This window comes from Balearica regulorum, chromosome 17 (assembly GCF_011004875.1).
Source record: "Balearica regulorum gibbericeps isolate bBalReg1 chromosome 17, bBalReg1.pri, whole genome shotgun sequence".
In the NCBI taxonomy this organism is placed as follows: Eukaryota; Metazoa; Chordata; class Aves; order Gruiformes; family Gruidae; genus Balearica; species Balearica regulorum.
In genome coordinates, this window is record NC_046200.1 from 13,311,860 (window position 1) to 13,334,069 (window position 22,210).

At 57.2% G+C, this 22,210-nt stretch overlaps 1 protein-coding gene across 2 annotated transcripts in view; it reads right to left on the reverse strand.

Moving 5' to 3' along the window:
- Nucleotides 1-4,969: 4,969 nt before the first annotated feature.
- The window catches only part of RBM19 (RNA binding motif protein 19), a 68,714-nt gene continuing 51,473 nt past the window's right edge, over nt 4,970-22,210 (reverse strand). The window contains exons 23-25 of one of the 2 annotated variants that reach the window (XM_075769389.1): nt 21,997-22,117; nt 14,873-14,986; nt 4,970-5,374 (exon numbers count right to left, since the gene is read on the reverse strand). In XM_075769389.1, coding sequence (XP_075625504.1) covers nt 14,895-14,986; nt 21,997-22,117 — 213 coding nt within the window. In that variant the 3' untranslated portion in view covers nt 4,970-5,374; nt 14,873-14,894. The remainder of the gene's footprint in view (nt 5,375-14,872; nt 14,987-21,996; nt 22,118-22,210) is intronic. The other variant, XM_075769390.1, reaches the window with a different exon arrangement.

Here is a 22,210-nt window from a genome sequence, read left to right on the forward strand (position 1 = left end):
TGCTTCCAGCAAAGCTACGGAGCCCAGGTCAACTCTCTTACCTCACCACTGCCTTGTAAAATGACATACAAGAGCCACTTGACAATGATCTACAAACCACCCAAGCAAGGCAGCACCCCCCTGCCCCTTGCACAGTACCAAGTGGGAACACATTGGAGCAGTTAGACATCATCAAGTCATCAGACAAGCTTCACTAAGGCCACAGGTATGTTGAGCCAAGCACATGTCTAACACAGCCAAGGAGAACAGCCACCAGCAGCCAAGGAGAACAGCCACCAGCAGCCAAGGAGAACAGCCACCAGCAGCCAAGGAGAACAGCCACCAGCAGAAGAGCACTGACACCTCGCACAGCACGAGCTACATCACAGCCACCACCTACACACAAAGCCTTCAGCACTGTCCCTCCCTAACCCAGCACCTTCTCCTCAACGTGGTGGTCACTCCACTTGCTTTTGTTGCTGTGCCACAGCCAGGACCTTCTGCTCCTCCTCAGAGCACCAACAACCCAACTGAACCTCAGGAGTCACATCTTATCCCTTTCCCCTTGGGAGGAGCCTCTCTAAGCTTCAGGTGACCCTCATTCCCACATCTTCTGAAGGTGTTGCCAACTCATTGCAGCCAGCTGTGCTGCTTTGGGCCTCCCCCAAGCTGTGTCTACCAGTAAGGCCCACCTCCACCCACCCAGAGGTCCTTGCCTCCAGCTCCCACAGGCCAGGCTGGTCCATTGACACCATGGCTGGCTGACGAACCTTCAGTGAGGTCTTGCACAGCTCTGAGCTGTCAAAACCCAGCTGAGCCAGGTCCAGCGCAGCCCTGGTTGTCACACGCCGGCAAGGATTGCCCGCTGAGCCGCTGGGAATGGTATTCTGGGGGAAAACAGCCCTGTTTCCACTGCCCTGGGAAGGGTTTGGCTGGGAGACAGCAATGGTCCCGTGACCCCGGGGCAAAATTGGGGTGTTTTTATGATTATTCTGCACTGAGGGGGATAAGCTGTGCCCGGCGGTTGGGTTTCAGGCTGTTTCCTACAGGAGCCGATGTATTGGCACGGGCTGTGCCTGCCTGTCCCTCACACCGTCCCAACAGTCCCAATTCCCCTATTTTTAACCCCGTTTCCCTGCATCGCACCAGAAGACGTTGGGGGGTTGGCCCCAAAGAGCCAGGCTAGTGGCGGTGCCGTCCCCGTGGTCCCTGGGTACCAGCGTGAGCCCACGTGCGCTGTCCCGCAGCCATCCTCCATCCATCCATCCATCCATCTGCTGGGCGTCTCGGCTGCCTGATAAACCCCTAATGAACCTCCCAACTCTGCCTCTTCCCAAAGAATAAACCAGCCCTGGCCCAGGCGGTTAATATTTAACTGAATAAGGGCCATAAATATGGAAAATGGGACTTTTAATTAAATAAGCAGCTTTTAAAAGGGCCCTTGGGCCAAAGAGGCTTTTGTTTAAATATGATTGATTTGACATGTCCTTTCCCTCCCGCTTTCTCTCGCTCTCTCCCTCTCCCGCTCGGTGCAGGGACGGGAGCAGGCTGGTGCATCGCCGTCCTGCTGCGGGACCCGCCGCCCTGTCTGCACCCAGCCAAGCTGCCCGCTCCCCAAAAACCTGTCTGTGGCATCCAGCACGCAGGTTTGGGAGCATGGGAGCACCCGGGTGGGTGCCCAGCCAGGGACAGCCCTCCAACTCATTACAGCCCATCCGATTTTTAAGATCTAAATTGGAGGAGGTTTCCCCGCAGCTGCCAAGCCACCCTGTGCCCCCCCCCGCCCCAGCTGGTGATACCCTGCCTTGCACCCCCCAAATCCGGGCAGGATCTGGCCTCTCCCATCCACACTGCTATGTGGTTTTCTCTATTTAAGGCATAGCAGAGGTGATGGAGGGGAAACTGAGGCAGGGAGCAGGGACTGACCTGCCGGGTCAGCAGCACAGCCAGGGGAAGGGACTTGGCCCAGTGCTTCGGGGCTGGATTCACCCCCCAAACTTCAGCACCCCCCCCCACCCCCCCCCACCCCCACCCCCCCCCACGCTTCAGCTGCAAATGTGTAGTAAAAGCAGGTCTTAATAGCTTTGCTGTTCTTTGACATTTGGGTTTTACTCGCTGTAGCAAGCGGCACTAATTACTTCTCAGTTACCCAGGCGTCGCAGAGCGACCGGAGCAGGGGGTTTATGGAGTGCCATGGGCTGCCGGTGGGCACCGGGACGTTTCCAGGCCTGGGAAGACCCCGGGGAGGTGTTGGGGTGCAGGTGGCCCAGACCGGACCGGCAGCGTCACCCCACGCAGCAGGCAGCTGCCCTGAGCTGAACCCACCGGCAGCGACCTGCCGTGTCCCCCCCCCCACCGCCGGGAGCATCTCCAGGCCACCAGACTTGGCTCTGTAAGAAAGAGGAGTGGGGTGAAGTAACGGGAGGCTGAAGGTCAGAAATTATTGGGAAAAGATGGGAAGATTAGGAAAAGGACCAAGGAGGATCGTCGCTATGTCACGGTATAAACCAGAGCTGCGCCCACATCTGCAGGACAGGATGCAGCGTCCGTCCCCGGCTCGAACGGGGCACAGAGAAGCTGGAACAGGCACCGAGACCAAAAAAAAGGATGTTCCCCAAAACTGAGTGACCTTGGGCTGAGGGACAATTACAGACCGGGAGAGGAGACAGCCCTGGCTGGTGGCTGGTCCCAACCCGGGCAATGGCCGCAGTGAGGGTCGCTCTCAGCTGGTTCCTTCTGCGTATTTTCCAGCCGTGGTTCTCCCCCATCCATCCCCCGTCGACGCCGCAGGCCTCGGGCTCCCTTTGCTCAGTGCAGCCATGGCAGGGTTCAGCCAAGAGAGCACGCAGCTAATTATCTCCACAAACAACTCGGGGGGAAGCAAAGTATTCCTTGGACTTGTTGCTTCGATGGGATTTCATGAGGGAAGATGCAGAGATGGGGGGGAAAAAAGGGAGCAGTAACTTGGAGAAGAGGTTAGGCTTCACATCATCTCTTCTGGGTGTCCTCAGGCATGAAAGTGCCCATCACAAGGTGCCCAGGACGATGTCCTCAGTCTGGGGTCAGACTGTGCTGCTGGTGGGACCTTCTCCCCCAGAAACGGCAGGGAGAACCCCTCAGGCCAGGTGGATCCGGAGAGATCACCCACCCCGGAGGCAGCCACGGCTTCTCCCCGGCTCTAAGCATCCCCAGTGGTGACACAACTCATGGACGGTGCCCGGGGCCAAAGCCTGCTCAATGCCGGGGTCACCAGCCGTCCTCGGGAGCGGGCAGGACCAGCGTCCGTCGGCGGTGGCACGGGGAGAGCTGCTCGCACCGCGGGCCCCTTCCAGCACCCCGGTGTGCGACACGCGAAACCCAGCGCAAAACGAGGGGCTTCTGGTGTCAGTTTGCTTGGAGATAAATCAAACCCTGCGTCTTAACCTCACGCTTTCAGCAGGTCACGCTTCCCCATGGCACCTAGTCGGGGTTCCCTGGCTCAGATGGCACCCCCCGGCCAGTATCCCTCCTGGAGGACACCCTTCTCCTGAGCTGCCTTCCATCTACAGTGACGTACCCTAATTCTTCATGCACATCGCTGAACATCTTGCGTTGTCCCTTTAAAGCACGCAAGGCACTGCCTCGAGTAGTTAGCGATGAGCACGCACGCCGCACCCCTCCCGTGGCACCAGCCCACCACAGCTCCTCTCCTCCGAGGCACCCTCAGACCCCTCCAGCTCTGGGTGCCCTCTCCAAGACACTGCGGTCTCCTCATTTTTCTCCCTCCGAAATCCGGGCACATCTCAGCCCTGTCGCGCAGCTTTCGAACGGTGCAACGTCAGTGAATTCTGGTGTTCCCTTGATCCTCGGTGCCTAAAATCCCCTTCTCCCAGCCCTTCCCCTCTGGGTGCCAGTGCTGGGAGGACAAGGGACCTTTCTGGAAGGGGCAGCTCGGGAGATGGAGCTGGGGGACAGACCCCCTTTCTGGGCAGGGGTTTCCTGGCTCTGCCCCTCTCCCGCTAGAGCCAGCTGAGGATTTTAAGGTTTTCCTTTTAACGCCTGAACAACCTGTTTGAAAAGCAAAGCCCCCCGCTTTCCCAGCTGGCTCCTAGTTAGAGGAGATGGGAGGAATCTATGGCCCACGTTTGGGTCGGAAAGGGGTGTCCTGGATGTCCCCGAGGCACTAAGTCCATCACACACGGTCCCCCGCTGCAGCTGCTGGTGTGAAACTTGGCGCTCGGTCCTCGGCAGCACGAGGGCATCCATCGCTCCTCCGAGTCCCGCTGATCTCCGTGGATGCCGCGGATGCCGATGCCGAGGGCTCCTAAGAAATCCCACCCCAAACCGCAGCCGAAACCCCAGGCCAGACCAACCGAAGTGCTCAGCCCCGACAGAATCAGCGGCATTTTTGTGGATTCAGGCTCATATTAAGCTCACGTGAGAAAAACAATCTGGACGCGCAACCCGGAGAGGTGCGTCACCCCGGGAGGTCTGATGCCACAAGCAGATCTGAACACGGGGCTGCTCCGGGGGACACGAGGCAAAATGCAGAGCTCGCCGTGGCAGTGCAGAGATAGAGATTTTTTTTTTTTTTAAAGGTATGCGGTTCTTGAAAAGAAAAAAAAGGAAAAAAAAAAAAAAAGCCCTGTGTTTGCAGCCAACACGTGTAATCTGTTGCAGCCCTTGTCAGACAAAACAGTTTTGCCGTAAGACAGCGATTCCCAGAGGGGAAAGGGGCGAAGTGAAAATACTTTATCAGCTGCGTACATATGTAAAGCGGTACCCTGGTTGAAAAGCAAAGCCTCTTTCCCTTTGAAAGGCGGGAAGGGAGAGACGGGAGGCGACTGCCTGAGAGCAGGGACAGAAATGACACAGGCACAAAGCCGAACGCAGCAAACCCCAGGCCTCCCTCCTAAAATATGCTTATCTCCCTATCAGACCAAAATAACCACCTCGCTGTGGCGAATATGTATTAAACAAACTAATCCAAAAAACCTGAGATGTGACTCAGTTTGGAAAACTCTGAAAATATACGTGTGGTTTTTAATGTACAGAAATTATCACTTAATTCAGACATTACGAGCAGGTTCTGCCGGAGTCCCTGGGGTCCGCAGGGGAAGTGTCCATCTCCCCAGGTGTCCGTGCCACCAGGCTGGGCGGTTTCTGAGACGAGGGAAATCGCATCCCTGCCTGGATTTAAGAGGCGATTCTCGGGCAGGAGCTGCTGGCAGACAAGGGCTCTTCCTCCCGCTCCAAATTCAAGGTCTGGTTAAAAGGCTGGGAATACCAAAACCTGGACGCGCGGCATAAATCAAGCCCTCGGGTTCACAGGATGAGCGGATTCCGCTGGCAACAAGTGTGCTGGCTTCCGAGTCTCCAGCGGAGGCTTCTCCTTCTGCATCCATCAGCGAGAGACCTGAGAAGATGGGAAAAAAAAAATAAAAAATTAATGCCATTTAGCAGCTCCCTGGCACCGTCGGTGAGACAGCGAGGGGGACTCGAGCACGCGGCTGCCGGGCTGGGGGGGGGCACGAAGTGCCAGGCTCCATCCCGGGCACGGCCGGCTCCTCCGGCGGGATGGAGAGCCCAGGGAGGGGAAGAGATGCCGGGGGGCTTCCCGTTGAATACGGATGCACACGGGCTGGAGGGAGGTAAGAAATGGGATGGGGGGAGGAAGCGGAGAAAAGAAAGGCGAGAAAGAGGAGAAGAAAGGGAAGGAGAAGAGGCAGCGGGGGGAGAGGGAAGGAGCACGCGCGTGTGCCCATCTGGGCGATGCATCACATTGAAATTGTCCCGCATTAAAAATTCACCAGCCAGTGAATTTTCAAGGGATTTGTAGTAATTAGATGACAAAATGCTGGCAAATCTCAGGCTTGCCAAAGATGTTACTCAGGGGTCAAAGACTCGACACTTTTGGCTGGGTAATTTGTAAGTGTCAATCACACTCAGCCATCAGAGAGAAAGGAGAGATCTAACGGCTGAATCCTAACGAAGTCCGAGGCTCCTGCCTGCCGTCGCCCCCCTTGCCCCCCTCCCGCAGCCGCGCTCGCTGCCGGGCGCGCGGGGCTCCAGGCAGACCAGCTGAAACACAGAGTGGGGTGGGGTTTGGTTTTAAATTTACAAGAACTTCCCAGATTTCATTTTTTCAGCCCCAATTTCTGGCGGGAGGAGCACCTGCCCTGGTTTGCATCTATTTGGGGGCAAACTGCCTGTCCTGTTTATCCTGCTGGGGGGACACACGATGGTGAGCCCTCCGCAGATCTGCAGCGGCCGAGAGATGGGTGGTTTTCACCACTTCTTCTGACATGTGCTTAAAATTGCTCCTGGGACAGTCCGTCCTCCTGTTTCCCAGGGCTTTCTTACCCCAGGCTGACACGCTGGGCTGTGTTCGGCTGAAAATGAAATTAAAAAGGCTCCTGCCTGCAATCTGCCTGTTTCTGCCTCCCCACCAGGTGTAACGGAGCCTTCAGAGCCACCAGCACCACCACATGGGTTGTCTCTGCCTGCCTCGGCTCTGTCCAAATAACCCGGGTTAATTCAGACACGGGTGGGACGGTCCCAGCCCCGGCGGGGTGGCGGGGGCAGCCGGGGGGGCGGCCGTGCCAGCGGAGCGGCTGGAAGGGGGGGTCCCGCTTCGGGCTGAGCCGGCGGCGGCTGCTCGTGCCGCACACCCACCCGGAACCTGGCGGGGAGGAAAAAAAAAAAGAAATTAAAAGGTTTTCTACTTCATCGGCTTAGAAATCAGACCACAAAATGCAAAGTTAAACCTTTAACCAAAGCGCCATGAGAAATCTCGGTCCTGGCCATACACTAAAGTAGAAAACGTGGGCACTGGTCAGAGCGCGGCACCCCAGCACCTCGCCAGCCCCATCTGCATCAGCGGGACAGATGCTCGCAGGGGCTACGCTTAACTCCGAAAAGATTTTAGGTCACCAAATGCGGGAGAGGCAGGAGCACGATTTCCTCTCCATCTCTCGTGGCTTATAAAGCTGTCCTCATTACACCTGCTAAATCCCACCTCCGGTTTTGGGCCATAAGGGACTGTTAAAGCTGTCGGGAAGGAGGGATGCAGGGAGGCGGGGGGGCTTTGGCCACCAGCTCTGCAGCTGCTGGGACCCTGACAGCATCCATCATACCCCAAGGAAAAACACTCTGCACACCCCAAAACCACCTTCCAACACACTGAAATAAGCCAAGTCACAATGGGGGGGGGGGGGAAGAGGGTTTGTTTGCTCCGTGCCACCCAGCGTGCTAAATTTTGCGAGCGTCCTCAATCCAGCGGCGCGGGGAGGGGAGAGGTGGCGAGGGGGAGTGGAAGGGCAGGAGGAAAATCGCCTTTGGCCAGAGTTGCTGCGGTTTATTTCGAATCCATTGCGATTCCTTGCTGTAGGACAGCGGGACTGTAATATCTGGTAAGTCAGCCAAGCGGCAGCACGGTGCTCTCCAGCCGTTGCGCTGCCCTATATAAGGGAGCTAAGGGGACTGTAAAAGTGGCTGTAGGTTTCTCCTCAATTTAAAAAGTCATTTAGCAGCTGCAAAACACCGCCTGGCAACAGCCGGCCCTCGGAGGGGCATCCTTCCTTCAGCTACTCATCAGCTGCATTCTGAGCTTCTATTCTGCCTATTTAAACAGCCCGAATCACAGACCGAGAGCTGCAGAGGTGCTTTTCCTTTTTTTTTTTTCTTTTTCTTTTTTCCCCGTCTTAACTTTATCTAACATCACCTGAAGTTGCTGCTAGAGAAGCATTTGTAGGGAAGCAGCAGCTGATCTGCAGTAGAGAAGGTCTCTGTGACCTCCCGAGCTCCCGCTGCTGCTGCTCCGTCCGGTGTCCGGCACTCGGGAGCCGGTTCCCAGGAGCGGGGGGTGCCGGCGGGGCAGCACCTCCTCCCCGCAGAGCCTGCCGCCGGCAGACCGACAGCCCCCCTCGCTGCGCCGGAACGCAGCTCCTGCCGCCGCCTCGCTCGCTCTCGCAGCGGAAAATTAACCGGCGGACAAAGCAAAATCAGAATTTTAGTCAAGCGAACACAAAGAAAACCTTTTTTCCCCCCCAGATCGCCTCTCCTGCCACACGCCACAGACCTCCCTCTTGCTTTCCTCCTCGTATTCCCCGTGACGGGGAGCACGGGGTGCCACCGCTGTCCCAGCTGCTCGGCTGAGCCCTGAGCTGGGCACATCACGCGCGGGGACGTGACGACTCCAGCTCCAGGAGCGCTGGCAGGACGCACGGGCCGAGCACGCGAACGCTCATCAGCCCAGCACGGTTCGGGGGTTGAAGAGAGAGCTGAGCCTAACGACGTGACTAAATTACAGCCTAATTACAGGCTGCGGCACGTAGGGATCCGTGCTCCTGCAGGTCCCACGGCAGGGGAGGTGGGACACCGTCCCTTTTCCGGGGTCCTCCCCCGTCGCCGCTCTCCGGTTTCCCCGCTCTCGCGCTGGCGTCGCTTTCCGTGTTTCACCGATTCAGGTCACACCGTGCGCACACCCGCCTCAGCCAACGTCTGTTGATATTCTCTCTGCCTCCCTTCCTAGCTCCAGTTTGGGGTGAAAGCCTCCCTTATTAGCCAATTTGGATACCCATTTACTGTGAATTACTGAGCCTGATTATTATTCATGAATGGCTATGTCTGAAATCTCAAGCCCTGCCATGCGATTTCTCTCCCTCTCCAATGCATATATTTAGGGAAAACAGGAGGCAGCGCGTCTCAGTCACACGCAGCCGCGCTCCGGAGAAAGGAAAGCTGCACGCTGCCTCCTCGCTCTCCTGTTTTATTTCCCAGCGAGGAGGGTGGTGGTGGAAACTGGAGGGTGGTGGTGGAAACTGGAGGGTGGTGGTGGAAACTGGAGCGTGGTGGTGGAAGCTGGAAGGTGGTGGTGCTGAACACTGGTCATGGTATGACCTAGGGTAAGGTCCAACCATTCTGTAGTATTAAGGAGAAGCTCGTGCTCCCCAAATCCCGAGCAAATCTCCAGCCAGCATCCCAGTGAACCGTCCCCACGGGCGGCTGCAGCCCGGGGCGATGCCAGTTTGCTGCCGTCCCCTTCCACGATGGGGTCCAGCTACCGGGAGCCACCTTGGCTATGGCTGAGCCGTGGCAATCAGTTACCCAGCGGCGACTCGGCCAACCCCTTAGACACAGTCAGAATATTTTAATGCTGGCTGCAGGGAAGGAGGTTTTCGCGCAAGGCGGGGAAACGATGGGGCGGCAGCAGTGGCATCCCTTGGCTAATCCTCCGGCAGGGGAGAAGCAAGCAAACGGGGTTTGCAATCGGAAAGGGCTGGTGGAAGGAGGAAAGGAGACAATTAGGAGCTGAAGAAAAGCAAACCCTGACTGCCAGTGAAAACAGGAGTTTGCAGCACACCTGCACGCCCGGCAGGGAGCCGGGCTGCTCCCGGCAGGGATGCGGGAAGGGGCACGGGCACAGCTGCTTCCACCTGTAGGTCTGCGCCGGGCTTTGCAAACGGGGAAACCGAGGCAGCGAGGGAAGGTCCCCGCGGGAGAGCACCGCTCCGCCAGCAGCACGCTCACCTTCGTGCTGTTTCTTCCATCTCAAGGGAGCAGCAACCGAAGCGCTGGGGTGTTTTTTTCAAGCCCAAACCCATACTGTGTGTTTCCTGCCACATCTTGCTCAGGAAGACAACTTCAAGCACGCACAGGCACCGCGCTTATCGCCTCTGCGAGCAGACAAGCAAAGCCGGTAGAGTTGCCGGGGAGAAGGGGATGGCTGCCAACGCCAACAGGCAGAAAGAAAGGCTTGAGATCCCAGAGCTCCTGCCTGGAGCTGGCAGGGGCTGGAAAGAAGCTGGAAAGATGCAGGGGGATGCGAGCTCTTCCTGCAGGCCGGGCAAAGGGCTGGCGAATGGCAGGAACGGGAGGAAGACTTTGCAAAGGCAGGATGGGATTAAAGAGATGAGAAGAGCTGAAATTCATGATCCATTGCCGTAGGCAGGAGCAGCGGGACGGCGATGAGAAGAAATCACCCGTGGCTGGGCAGAGGGATGGGGACACGCTGACGTCAGAAGCAACTGAAGCCCGCAGAGCGGGATGCTACCTGCCCGACCATGCCTGCGCCGAGTCCCCTGCTTCCTCCCGTGGGACGGTGAGGAAAACAACACAGATAGAGCGCGGTCAAGAGTTTTCTAAAGGCGACGAGTCACTTGGAGTAATCAAAGAGGGCACCGTGGCTCCGAGAGCAGTGGGAAGCATCGCTCCGTGGAGACGCACAGCCCTGGAAGCGGAGGGACTCGTAGCCCTGAGCAGAACCGGGGCCCGCTGGATATTCTCTCCGCGTTGGCTTACTTGCTGTCCCCTTAAGTAGATAACAGCCCACGCAGGCCTCTGGCAACAGGCAGCAATAAAGTAAAGCTAGTTTTACATTAAAACCCGTTAACCCTCTAATTCAGTAAAAAGGCTGCATTTGAATAATATCCTAATCCAATTCCAGAGCCAGGGAGGGGGATATGGCGGGTGCCCGGGGAACAGCCGTCACAGCTCCCGCTGCCGTCCAGCTCGCCGGGGGATCGCCCCGGACGAAGCCGTCGCAACGTGGCAAAAGCAGCGGGCTTCACCCCGGGCTCCGCAGACCCCGTGGGGACCACACACCGTATCCCGGGGCTGGCAGATGAAAGGACCGAGTGTGAAATACTGGTTTCAGCTCTCCGACGGGGAGAGAACGCGCCTGGCACGAGCCCAGAGCTCATCTGCCGGAGCCCGAAATAACGCATGCAGCCCCCAGGCCGCTGTTACCTCCAGCTCTGGCCCGCAGAGTGATGAGCGACGACCCGGGCAGGGGCTTGGAGTGGGCTGCTCGTCCTCTCTGCCCTCAGCACAGCCCGGATACAACGCACCCGCCCCAAAAAGGGGGATGCAGAGGGGATGAGCATCGCGCCCTAGAAGTGCCCGCATCTCCCCCGGGAGCACGGGGCAGCTGAGGGGTGACGGGCGCACGTGGCGACACCGACCCTGCCGCATCAAGAGCCAGCAAAACGAGGGGACCAGGGCTACAGCTTATCATAGCCTAATTACAACAATTAGCGTGCGATCATTTGTTATAGACGCAACCTTTGCGAGTAATTGTTACTGCTACCGCTCCCCAACAAAATCAGCGTATTGCGACGGTGTTCAGCTGCAGAAGTACCGCCGGGGCTAAGGACTGGTGGGAGACTATTTCCTGGGTTTAACTCCGTGGACGGTTAAGACAGTTTGCATTATTTTATCATTAGGATTGTTTCGGATTGGAAAAAAAATAAATAAGGCAGTGGGGAGTGATGAATTTCCTGCAGACCTACTTAGGTATTCATTTTAACTCAGGGTAATTAGCAGGTATATGCTCGTTTTCAGAAAACTCACATTAAACTCGCTGTAATTTTAGGGGTGCAGTATGTGGGATTCTCAATACGTAACAAAGAAGTCAAGTCTTTGCTTGCGGAGTAGGAATTAACTCAAACTGCTCTCCAGAGCTGCGATCAGCACTTTCATAATTAATGTACGGGCATATATATATCTGTATACACATACACAGCCCCCCCCGCACACATCAAACAGATTTCCTTGATACCAAATTGCCTGAAAAATTAACCAATGTCAAACTGCTCAACAAGATAAGTATCATTAAGGGAAAAAGAAAATCTTCATTGTGTTTGAAGGTGCGGCGGAAAAAAAAAAAAAAAAAAAAAAACCTCATGAATGTTTTCTAGCCTGTTTCCAGACAGGGAAATAACATGTTTTAAAACATATCAAAGGGTTAAATTAATTTTCATTAAAATTTAAATTTGAGAAGGCTCCCTCTCTTCTTTCCTCCCTCCTCCCCCTTTGAACGTTTGACTGGCAACCATTTCATATTTCAATCTCGGCAGAACAAATTGAATTAGATGTTGAAACCAAACTCTGCTCTGTTCTCTAAAGCCTACATGCTCTGCTTGCGCTAATCCTTTTCGTCGCTGCTGCAGACCTCAGAGACGCTCAGCAAGAAACCTGCCCCGCCACAAAAGACAATGAAGGGGTGGGGTGGGGGGGGGAACAGGAAAAAAACCCCCAGGAAAATCCAACCCCAACCTGCAACCCCGCAAAGCTTCGCTTAAATCGTGTGCTGGGCGATGCATGTGCCTGGAAGGGATCCTGCCCGGCTCCTCTGTGCCGGCTCTCGGCCGCGTTGAGCGCTGCCGGTTGGTCCTTCACCCCCGGGATGGTGAAGCCCCGCGGTGATCCCCCGCCGCAGAGAGACCCCAGGACCACCGACGGGTCCTGCTGCTGCCACCCCCCGTGCCACCCCCCGTGAAGGCAGGGGGGAGCAGCGGAGGGAGAGGGGAGGGGAAAAAAAAAAAAAAAGATTTCCCCCATCCCTGGTGAGCTTGTCAGCATTTTGGCTGACCCCCTTTGACGGCGCTGCTCTGACACCTGTGCCTCAGTTTACCCAGTGAGCGAAGGGCAGACAAGTGTTTTACACCACAGCCCCACAGGGGTTCCAAGGGTGCACCCCTGAATTTTGGGGGTCTGTCCCCTGAGCCAGCAGCCCCAGGTCCCAACAGCAGCAAAGTCCAGTGTTGGGGGCCAGGAGGCTGCACGGAGGCAGCAGCGAGGCTCCTGGGCTGCGCCGTGGGTTGGGGGACCGGCACGGGTGTTACAGCTCAGGGCGCTGAGCAGCAGCGCTCAGCCTCCTCCCCGGGGACTGCACGAAGAGCCGGGGAGCCGGTGAGCCTCGAGCCCACCGGTGCTGAGCCCCAGGCCCCATGGGAGGACTGGTTGCAGAGGAGCTGGGATGGGATGCATCTGAAAGCGTGGGGCTTGCCTGGGCTCTGAGCAATGCTGCCTGCCCTGCCCTTCCCAGCTCCAGCTCCATCCCTCCCCAGCTCTGTCCCCAGCTCCAGCTCCATCCCTCCCCAGCTCCGTCCCCATCCCTTCCCAGCTCTGTCCCCAGCTCCAGCTCCATCCCTCCCCAGTTCCATCCCCCCCCAGCTCCGTCCCCATCCCTTCCCAGCTCTGTCCCCAGCTCCAGCTCCATCCCTCCCCAGTTCGGTCCCTCCCCAGCTCCATCCCCATCCCTCCCCAGCTCCGTCCCCATCTCCACCTCCATCCCTCCCCAGCTCCATCCCAGCTCCATCCTCATCTCCAGCTCCATCCCCATCTCCAGCTCCATCCTCGGGCTGGCTGCTGGAGAAGGTGTTCAGAGCCCATACACCTGGAGGCATCCTTAAATCAGAGCTGCTCCAAGGGAGCGAATGTTATCTTGAGACCCCGGCACTTGCTGCAGACGCACTGCATGAAGCAGGCAGTTATTTAACCCAACTCGGATTATTCCTGCGGTCACGTAAGCACCTTCCCTTTCATCAGCAGGGCCCCGGCGCTGTGCTCGCGCCCGGTGCTTGCAGCAGCCCGGGAAGGCAGTCGTATTAGCAGGGTTATTGGTCGGCTGCAGGCCCAGATGCGCTCGCTATTCAGGCGGCCAGCGGTGTTGTGGGTTGAACAAAAGTCCGGTAATAAGTAAGGTTATGAGCGTCCCACTGCTAGGTGTATTGGGTACCGCCTCGCAGCAATAGGCAGATATTGCCGAGAGGAAAACAGCCTCTCCAGCAGTAATGTGCGTCGTGCACACAAACACATGCCAGCAAGCGCGGGGCGGCTTCCCGGCGCTGATACACAGAGGACAGCCTCGGCTTCCCCCCGGCACGGTGGGCTCGGGGACACGTTGGATGCACGCATCGCACAGCACTAGCAGCCCCCCAAAAACCAAGGGGCCCCTAGGCCACTTGGAGGAGATTTAGGAACCGGCATCATTTCTGTGGCTGTAAAAATGGGAGCCAGAACATGTCAAAATCATTCCCTTGGAGGTGTTGAGCAAATACAGCCTTGCTGGAGAAAGCGCTGCAGGGACTTTCTCCCCAGCACGAAGGATTTGTCACCCCAGTGCCCCGAGTCACCTCCCCACGGGCAGCGCGCCGGCACGACGCACTGGTCTCTCCGAGTTTCTCGGCACAGGACGGGGTTTCATCACCGTGGAGGTGGGTGGCAAGTCCCTCCGTGGGTGGAAAAAGGGGGGCAGAGTGGGGTTCAAAGGGACCTAGGAGCCGCCCTGGTGTGTTTATTGCACTTTCTCCGGATGCTGTGGCTGGCAAACAGGTTTCCTACCGGCAATCCGGGGGTTCCACCGTGGCCACGAACACGCAAAGGAGATCCATGAGCCTGTCTCACCTCTCTTGAACCGGCGCGGGGTTTGCCAGGAGGTCTCAAAAGGAGGTGGGGGCTGGCTGAACTGCACGGTGTTTGACCACAGGGAGCTATTTAATCCCGGCTCCCTCCTGCCAACCAACCCCTGCCATCCCGCACTCTCCAACCCCGCGATGCTACTCCAAGACGACACGCGCCAGGGAGGAGCGATGCCAGGCGGGACTCAGGAACTGGACCTTGAGGTGCACGGTGCCCTTGGAGGGAGCGAGGCCGTGGAGACTGCGGGTGCTAGCAGGGAAAAGGCCTGCGCCAAACTATCTGTTTTGCGGTGGCAGCTGCAGGTTGGTCTCCAAACAGTCGCTTTTTTTTTTTTTTTTTGGCAGCCCATCTGTTCTCCCCCAACCACAGAGAGGGCCAATTCGCAACTCGACAGCGATTTCTGCTGCAACAGCAATTCTGCTGGCTTCCCTTGTAGGAAAGCAAACACACCGGGGAGCACAGAGAAACGCAAGCAGTGCATGCACTCCCTTTGACGCGGAGCCTAAACCGAGCCTAAATCTGGGCATGAGACTACGGCTACAAGCCTGCAGGGTGACAGGGAGGAGAGGCAGCGGGTGGAACCCCAGCTCGGAGGCTGCTGAGCCTTTCAATGCCACCTTCTCCTCCTCCTGGCACTGCCGTCCCTGCGGTAGCCCAAGGCATTTTGACCTTTGGGGCCGGCTGTGCCCACCACGGCCCCGGTACCCACCTCACCAGATGCCAGGCAGCTGCTAGATAGCCTCGTCTTTGTTGCTCTCCTCCTCTTCCAGATGCTCCAGGATTTCATTCAAAACCTCTGATCGTTTTCTCTTCTTTGGGGAGTCTGTCCAGGCCCAGGCGATAGCGAAGGAGATGTAGGAGAAGAAGAAAAGCAAAGATTACAACCCGGGTCCACGCACGACTGCCTCCAGCTCATCTCCTGCTCCCTCCAGCCCCCCTCATCCCCCTCCTAGGTAAAGCCCCTCAACTATCACTCACATCTCCTCACCAGGCACGCCCCGGCAGGACACCACGGCCGGAGGTGTGACTCCGTACCTACCACCGTGCTTTGCTGGAAGCAAACAGCCCCAGCAATGCCAACCCTTCCCACTGACCCCAATTCACCCATCCCCTGTCCAAGAGCGGTCGCAAGACCAACCCAGACACCAGCCTTGGTTGAAGAAGGCTCTTGGCAGGACACAGACCCACCAACGTCCTTGCTGAGACGTAAGGTCGCCGCCTGGCCCTGCCTGCATCTCCCACCTCCGCTGGCAACGGGTGAGGGCAAGAGGCTGGCTCTGCCCTGAGAGCCAGGCAGGGATGTCCCTGCTTCGCTTCTCCTGCCCCACACCACCAGCACTGTCCTGTGACCCCCCCGGCATCGTCACCCTCCCAAAACCGCTGTGGGGCAGCACCGTGCGCCCATCCCTCCTCGTGGATGCTACAGCCTGCGGGAGGGCGAGAAACCCCCGGGGGGGTGCCAGCACCCCCGCGAGCGAGCATCCTAACCCCGCACCACCACCCGGGGCCGGGGGGGACAAAGACATTTGGTCCCCGTGCTGAGGCCACCGTCGGTGCTGCCTCCTCTCTGCCGGGCACGAAGTGCCCTCCCGGCAGGAGCCGTGGTGCAGCCCCCTCTCCCCCTGCTCGCTCCCCAGCCAGCGGCTCTCGCTTGCGAGCCACACATGGAGAACAGCTGTTTAAATCCTGCTTTCAGACATCAAAAGCCTCGCTGGGTTTCTCAAACAAACAAACATACCATAGGACTAAAGAAAAGGTGTAAAATAAATAAATGGAACAAGCTGTGCATTTTCTTTTAGTATTACAGCTGCTGCGGGAGATAAACAACAAGTAAATGTCACAAAACATCAATACAGAAGAAATTAACCTGACAAAAGCTCACATCCCCCCCTCCGCCTCCCCCCCCACCTCCCAACAATTTTGCATTTCTGGAGTTCCCATCTAATGATTTTATTTTTCAATTAATTCCTTGACAGAGCGCCAGAACCCACCTCCCTCCCCACCAGGGGCTGTGGGGACGGGCAGGGGGACGGGGGTGCCAGCAGCCCCCGCTCCCCTCCCGCTGCCCACCCTGCCCAGCTCGGGGGAGCTGAGGGGGGCTGCAAGGTGCCACCCTGGGACCCTCCAGCGGCTCTTCCTGCTTCAGTCATCCAAAGGCAGAAGGGACGACCCATGCCGGAGGAAGGTGCCAGCTCGGCGGTTATCCCTCCCCTTTACTCTGCCCTCCCGGCCAGCCTTGCGCTTGGGGCTTGGGAATAGCATCAAACACGGCCTCAGCTCCCAAACCCGCAGCAGGGAAGAACGCGTCCCCCACCTGCCACCCCCTCCCCACCACCCCAACGTGCCCCTCGCAGAGAGCCTGCACCGAGGTGACGATGGGGGTTGCACGGTGGAGGGGATGCTGGACGCGGGACGCAGGGTGCTAAGGGAGCATCCCTAAGCAGCGCGGTGCAGCCAGGGGACCCTGCCGTGGCACGGGCAGGGGGCTGGTGGGGCAAACGGCCCCCACCGGGGACTCCAGATTCACCAGCTCAGCCACGGCACTGCTGGGGAGCACCAAGAGCATCCCCACATCCACTTAACAAGGAGGAATGGGGGGGGGGAACCCACCCAACCAGGAGGGTGGAGAAGCGAATTGGTTCGACTTCCGTTCTGCTGCTCCAAGCTGGTTAAGGTTTGCCCGCTAACGATCCCATTTGCTTCCTTTAAACAATAGCCAAAGCCAGCGGGGGTGGGCCGAGAGGGGGATTACCACGGGATTAGAACGTGGCAGGGTTGCGGATGCCACGCTAATCCTGCAGGGTTTTACTCTCCGGCTACGGCATGTGTTTGCATTAGTTACAGATGCTCTCAAAAAAAAAAAAAAAATATTTTTTTTCAAGAAAGAAAAAGAAGGAACGAGGAAAAAAATAGAGCCCAAAAGGCTGGGAAGTGAGGGTGAGCGTGGTGGGTCAGGAAAGCAACCGAGAGGTAAAAGGAGCAGTTTGGGGGTCTGTGGCCAAGGGAGAAGCAACCCGGGAAAGGCGATGGGGACAGGGATGAGGAAGACTCTTCCCGCCCTGCCGGGGAGGGCACAAGGATGGGGTCCTGAGCGGAGCGTGCCTTCCCCTGCAAACCCTCCGCTGCCAGCAAACAACTGCAAATACGCAGCGGTGAGCTGCAGTGGGGCTTTACACCCACCCACAGCCCTCTGCTGAGACCGGGGCCCTCGCTGGAAACGCTCTCACAACTGAAACACGAGGCAGACCCCCTCCTCACACAATCTCTCTCATTCGGCCGCCCCGCAGTCTCCGCATCCCTTCTTTTTACCCCATCCTTCCTATAAAAAAAGCCAACCCAGAAGTCATTCCTTCCCCTTCCCACGTCTCGCGCAAAATTCCCCATCTGTCAATTTAATTCTTTGATCGATGGGAAAGAGCAGGAAAAAACGGCCCGGCACAGCTGGCTTCCCAAGTTAGCCCTGGCAGGATACTGCCAGCCCCGCTGGTGATGGCTGAGTGCAATGTTTGTGAAGCGCAGAGAACACAAGTCAATAGTAATTTAGCTGGATTGGGAGCAAGTACCTTCCCTGCACGGATTGCGAGCTCCCGGGAGAGAGGGAGCGCGCGCACGCTGAGGGCATCGCCGCCTTGCTCGCAAATCTTCCCCCAGCGAGGTTTGCCGGCGTGGAGCCGCATCGGTGACTGTTGCCCCCGTGCCGGGCAGGTGAGGGAAGAAAAGGGGGACGGAGGCGTTCACGGACCTTCCGTGGGCTGCAGTTACGTGATCGCCGGGACGCAGGAGATGCACAGGTCTGCACCGGGGCTCTGGATGAGATCTCAGACCGCTCCGTCCTGCGCAGGGCACGGATTCAGATCTGCCCCTGGCCCCAGGGCTGGCACGTTCAGCTGCAGGGCATTCGGATCCCTTCGTCTCTCTTTCATTGGAGCCAAAGTATTCTCCCTGCTGGTTTTGAAGACGTCCACGATCCCCGTTTTCCAAAGGGAAGATCCCCCTCCCGAACGAGGGCCAAGATGCTGCTGGTGGCGGGACGTAGTGTTTGCCATGACCCTGCTCCACACCACGGGTTGGATTAGAGCCCCCAAGGCCAACCGTTGGCCAACCTTTCTGTGGCTTCTCCTTACCATGATAAGTAATTAGATAAGGGCTCTCCAGCCACCTTGGAGCAGCAGGTCCCACAGATTAATAATGCATGGTGGGGTGCAATTAAAGCTCAAAGAAAGTGGGGTTTTTTCCTAATGTGAGACCCTCCTGCCCCAGGACGAAGAGAAGGTACACCCAGAAATGGGCAAAAAGACTTAAATCTCTTACAGACTGCTCAGAGGCAGGAGAGCAAGCGCAGGGTGCAGGGCTGGGCTGTGGTTTCACTCCTGACAGCATTACTGAAACCATCTCTGGCAGCCGGTGACCACTGCTGGGATCTTCACTTTCTCCTGGAACATTACAAAGACTCAGAACAAGCCATAAAGAATGACCTGAAAACTACACAAAATGGGAAGGAAGCCTATTCCATTTTATTGCATCTATTAGACCTATTGAAAAGATGGCTCAGAAGTGGCTTGATTGCCATGACAAACGCCTGCACGGAGAAAAGATTTAGGAGACCAGACCTCTCTTTAACCTAACAAATAACAGCAGAGTGAGACCTGGGAACTGGAAGCCAAATCTCTATAAACGGTGTCTAGAAATAAGGTGCATAATTGTAGCAGAGAGAAGTCAGCAGCAGGACGTGTCTCTCGCAGCCCAGGTCTAGATTTTACAAAGTATTTCCTTGCTAAGACAAAAACGATGGGGCTGACACTGGAGCCACTGGGTGAGAGGTTCTGGCACGCAAGACACCAGCCCGAAAGACGACGGTGGCTCTTTCAAAGCTGGAGATGCAGAAATCTGCTGTGAGGGCAGCAGGATGAGCTCATCGCTCAAGTCAAACTCGCCATCAAACCCAGGGGAGCACGGGTGACCGCGTTGTGCCACCGGACGTGGGTGATGACCACCCCGCCAAGGCCTTGCGGCAATCTTCTCACCCCCTGTTAGCACTCTGCAGCCTCTCCTGCACACAGATCCACCGCGTGCTAACTGTGGAAACATCTGTGCATCACCGTCGTGCCCAAAGCAAACCAAAAACTGCATACAAAAGAGGAAATGGAAGAAGAAAAAGGAGGAGCTTTTCAAAATAGAATCATAGAATGATTCTATTAATCATTCTATGAATGAATTCTATGAAAAAAACATTAAATTCCGATTGAATAAAACTTGAGAGAAATGTGTCTGAATGCCCCGTGAGATGGGCAGTCTCAGTCCTTTGTCCTCCTTTAACACTTTCACCTCTTCTGGTACGTGCAAAGTCCTCCGCAGGCTCCCTGGTTGCTTTTATGTCTGTGGGACAACCAGGAAAAGGGCCAGGAGCAGCAGAGGCCACACGTCACCCCGTACCGACGGCACAGCACCGCCGACACGGCTCGATACAAACACGCGACGCCTCGAGAGCAAGACCAGCCTCTCCAAACAGCGTGGGTGGCTTGTGGTGTTGGAGGTCTCCAGATCCAAAAGGATCACGGAAGACTTTAAGAGAAAGAAAACTAAAAGGAAAAAGACTCTCCCATGGGATGGCAATGCTCAACCCTGCAAAGAAGGTCACCAGAGGGAGCTGACCACAAAGCCGTGGGAAGACCCTCGCAAGTCACCCACACTAAGGCGGGACAGAAAAACTCACGGGGACATCCATGAACAGTGCAGGGATGCCTGAGCTGCTCCTGCACCTGTGGGGAGAGGAGGAAAGTGGGGGGGAAATGGGTATCCGTAGTAAAAAGAGAGCCTGGTTTCTGGTCTACAGAATCCAGTTTGCATCATCAGTGGAATGAGCTGCACGGTCTCAGCCCGGCTATTCGGCAGGCTGAAGGGGCAGGGAGGATTCAAGGCAGGGCGGCAATGCTGCGCGTGCTCTCTGTCCTCTCCATCCCGACTCCATGTGGGAACTTCAGCCTCCAGCTATGCCGGGCAGGAAACGCAAAGGAGCATCCCCAGGGGGGCTGAAGGCAGAGCGGCAGCTGCAGTTTTTCCCTCTTTATCGCTATCACTGTCGCTTTCTGCGTACCCACAGCAAAAGGGACGGGGCACGGCTCCCTCCCCTCCTCGGGGATGCTGGGCACCAGAAACCCTGTGGCAAGCCCGCCTCAAAATCAGGAGAGGACATTTCCCAAAGAACTAAAATCCCACCCCGCCGCTGCGGTGCGGAGAGGCTGAGACCTGGTGCCAGGCACCAGCCAGCTCCCGGTGCCCGCTGGCGTGCCGTGTTACGGAGACCCGCTCCTGGCAGATCCCACTCCGCCACAGGATTAGCTACCGGCGGCTCTGCAGCAGAGGACGCGCGTGTGCACCAGACATGGCTGAAGTCACTGGATGTTATTTCTCTCCCCTCGAGATGGGCTGGAGCGCAGCGATCAGCGATGACACTACCGCCTTTGATCGCACTTTCACTCCCCAAAGATGGAGAGCGATAACCTCGCTCCTGTGTTTCAGCCAAGGCCCTGGAGCCACCACAGCTTCAGGGCTGCATCCCTCGTGGGACGTGAAAATGCTCTTCTGTCGCCCTCCCAGAGCCCCCAGCTCGGTGAGGAAGACCCTGGACAAGCGGGTTGGAGCAAACGCAGACAGAAACTGGGGAGCAAGCTGAGCCTGGGAGAAAGAGGGGAGCGACAGAGCTCGCGGGCAGCAGCCAGCATCTGCTGCAAGTCTGCAGCTACCATAAAGCAAAGACTGTTTTTAACCCCTAGACTGAGCAGAGTAGAACAGGAGAAAGAAGATCCCGAATATAACATGGGATGCGTGAAACATCACACCCGCTGCCTTCTCCACCCGGGTGCAGACTCGCATTACTGCGATCCAGCAGGACGTGTGTCCCCTCCGGCGCTGGGTCCGTGCCCAGCAGTGCCTGTCCTTCCTGCAGCCTCACGCCCGCCCCCAGCAGCACAGCGCTACCCCACACACCCACACACCCCTCTGCTCCTTTCCGTCTCCTTTTTGGCACCACGTTGGAGATCAGCCCGTGGATCCCATCACATCCCCCTTTGCTCCACACCTCTCCAGCCACATCCACCCTCAAGCCCTTCCACTGCCAGCTTCCCCAGCCTGCAATAATCAGCGCGGCGCACGCTAGTTCATGAAATAAGGCTTGCTGCTCTTCCATCGCCGAGGATTGCGACGTGCAGCCCCAGAACTGCTTATGCCAACCCCTCAGGCGACGGGCACGTGCGTGACAGAGGGGAGGTTGGGAGGGGATGCGGGAGGAAGAGCATTGATCTCCAGCTTAGCCCTCCAGCCCAGGGGAGCCCGTCCTACATAAATATTTGCCAAGCAATGCATTTGTGCCTGTCGATGGCTGTCAATAGGAGCCTGCAGTGCTGTTATCTGCGGAGCTGTCATTCTCAGGAACCTGATCCAAACAGCCCTCTCCACATCTCAACCGACGGCCAAATTATTTGTCCTTTTTAATCTGCGTGCAGCGTGCACAGAGCCCGTCCCCAACTACGGAGCACCCTGGGGTGCGGGTAGACGGAGCAAAAGCATTGCAGGTGACATCGAGGTGCCTCGGTTGTGCCGGCACACGGAGAGTTAACTGGCTCACGTGCAGACAGAGAGCTGTCAGACAAAGCCCTGGCCTGGATGCCTCCTGCTTCCCCCTGCGCTTGCATAGTCAGGCTCCAGCAACTACCTGCCAGCTCCGGCAAGCCAGCAGCAGCAGGGAAAGGGCTGGCGTGGACCAGCAGCGTGTGCCAGATGGGACGGTGCCAGCCAGGGCCGTAGCGACAGGCCAGAAGGATGCTGCTACGTTACCGTGGAAATGGTCTGCTGTTTTCCGTCTCAGGGCCTCCACCGTTTCCTCCGCGTCTGCCCACTCCAAGACCAGCCTCCGGCCGTACAAATGCGTGCTGTGGCACAGGGCGTTGAACGCTTTCTGCAGAATTAAGAGGGAAAAAAAAAATAATAAGAGAGAAAATAAAGACAGGCTCACATGAGGCAAAGCAAAGACGTCCCTCCCTCTGCCCTG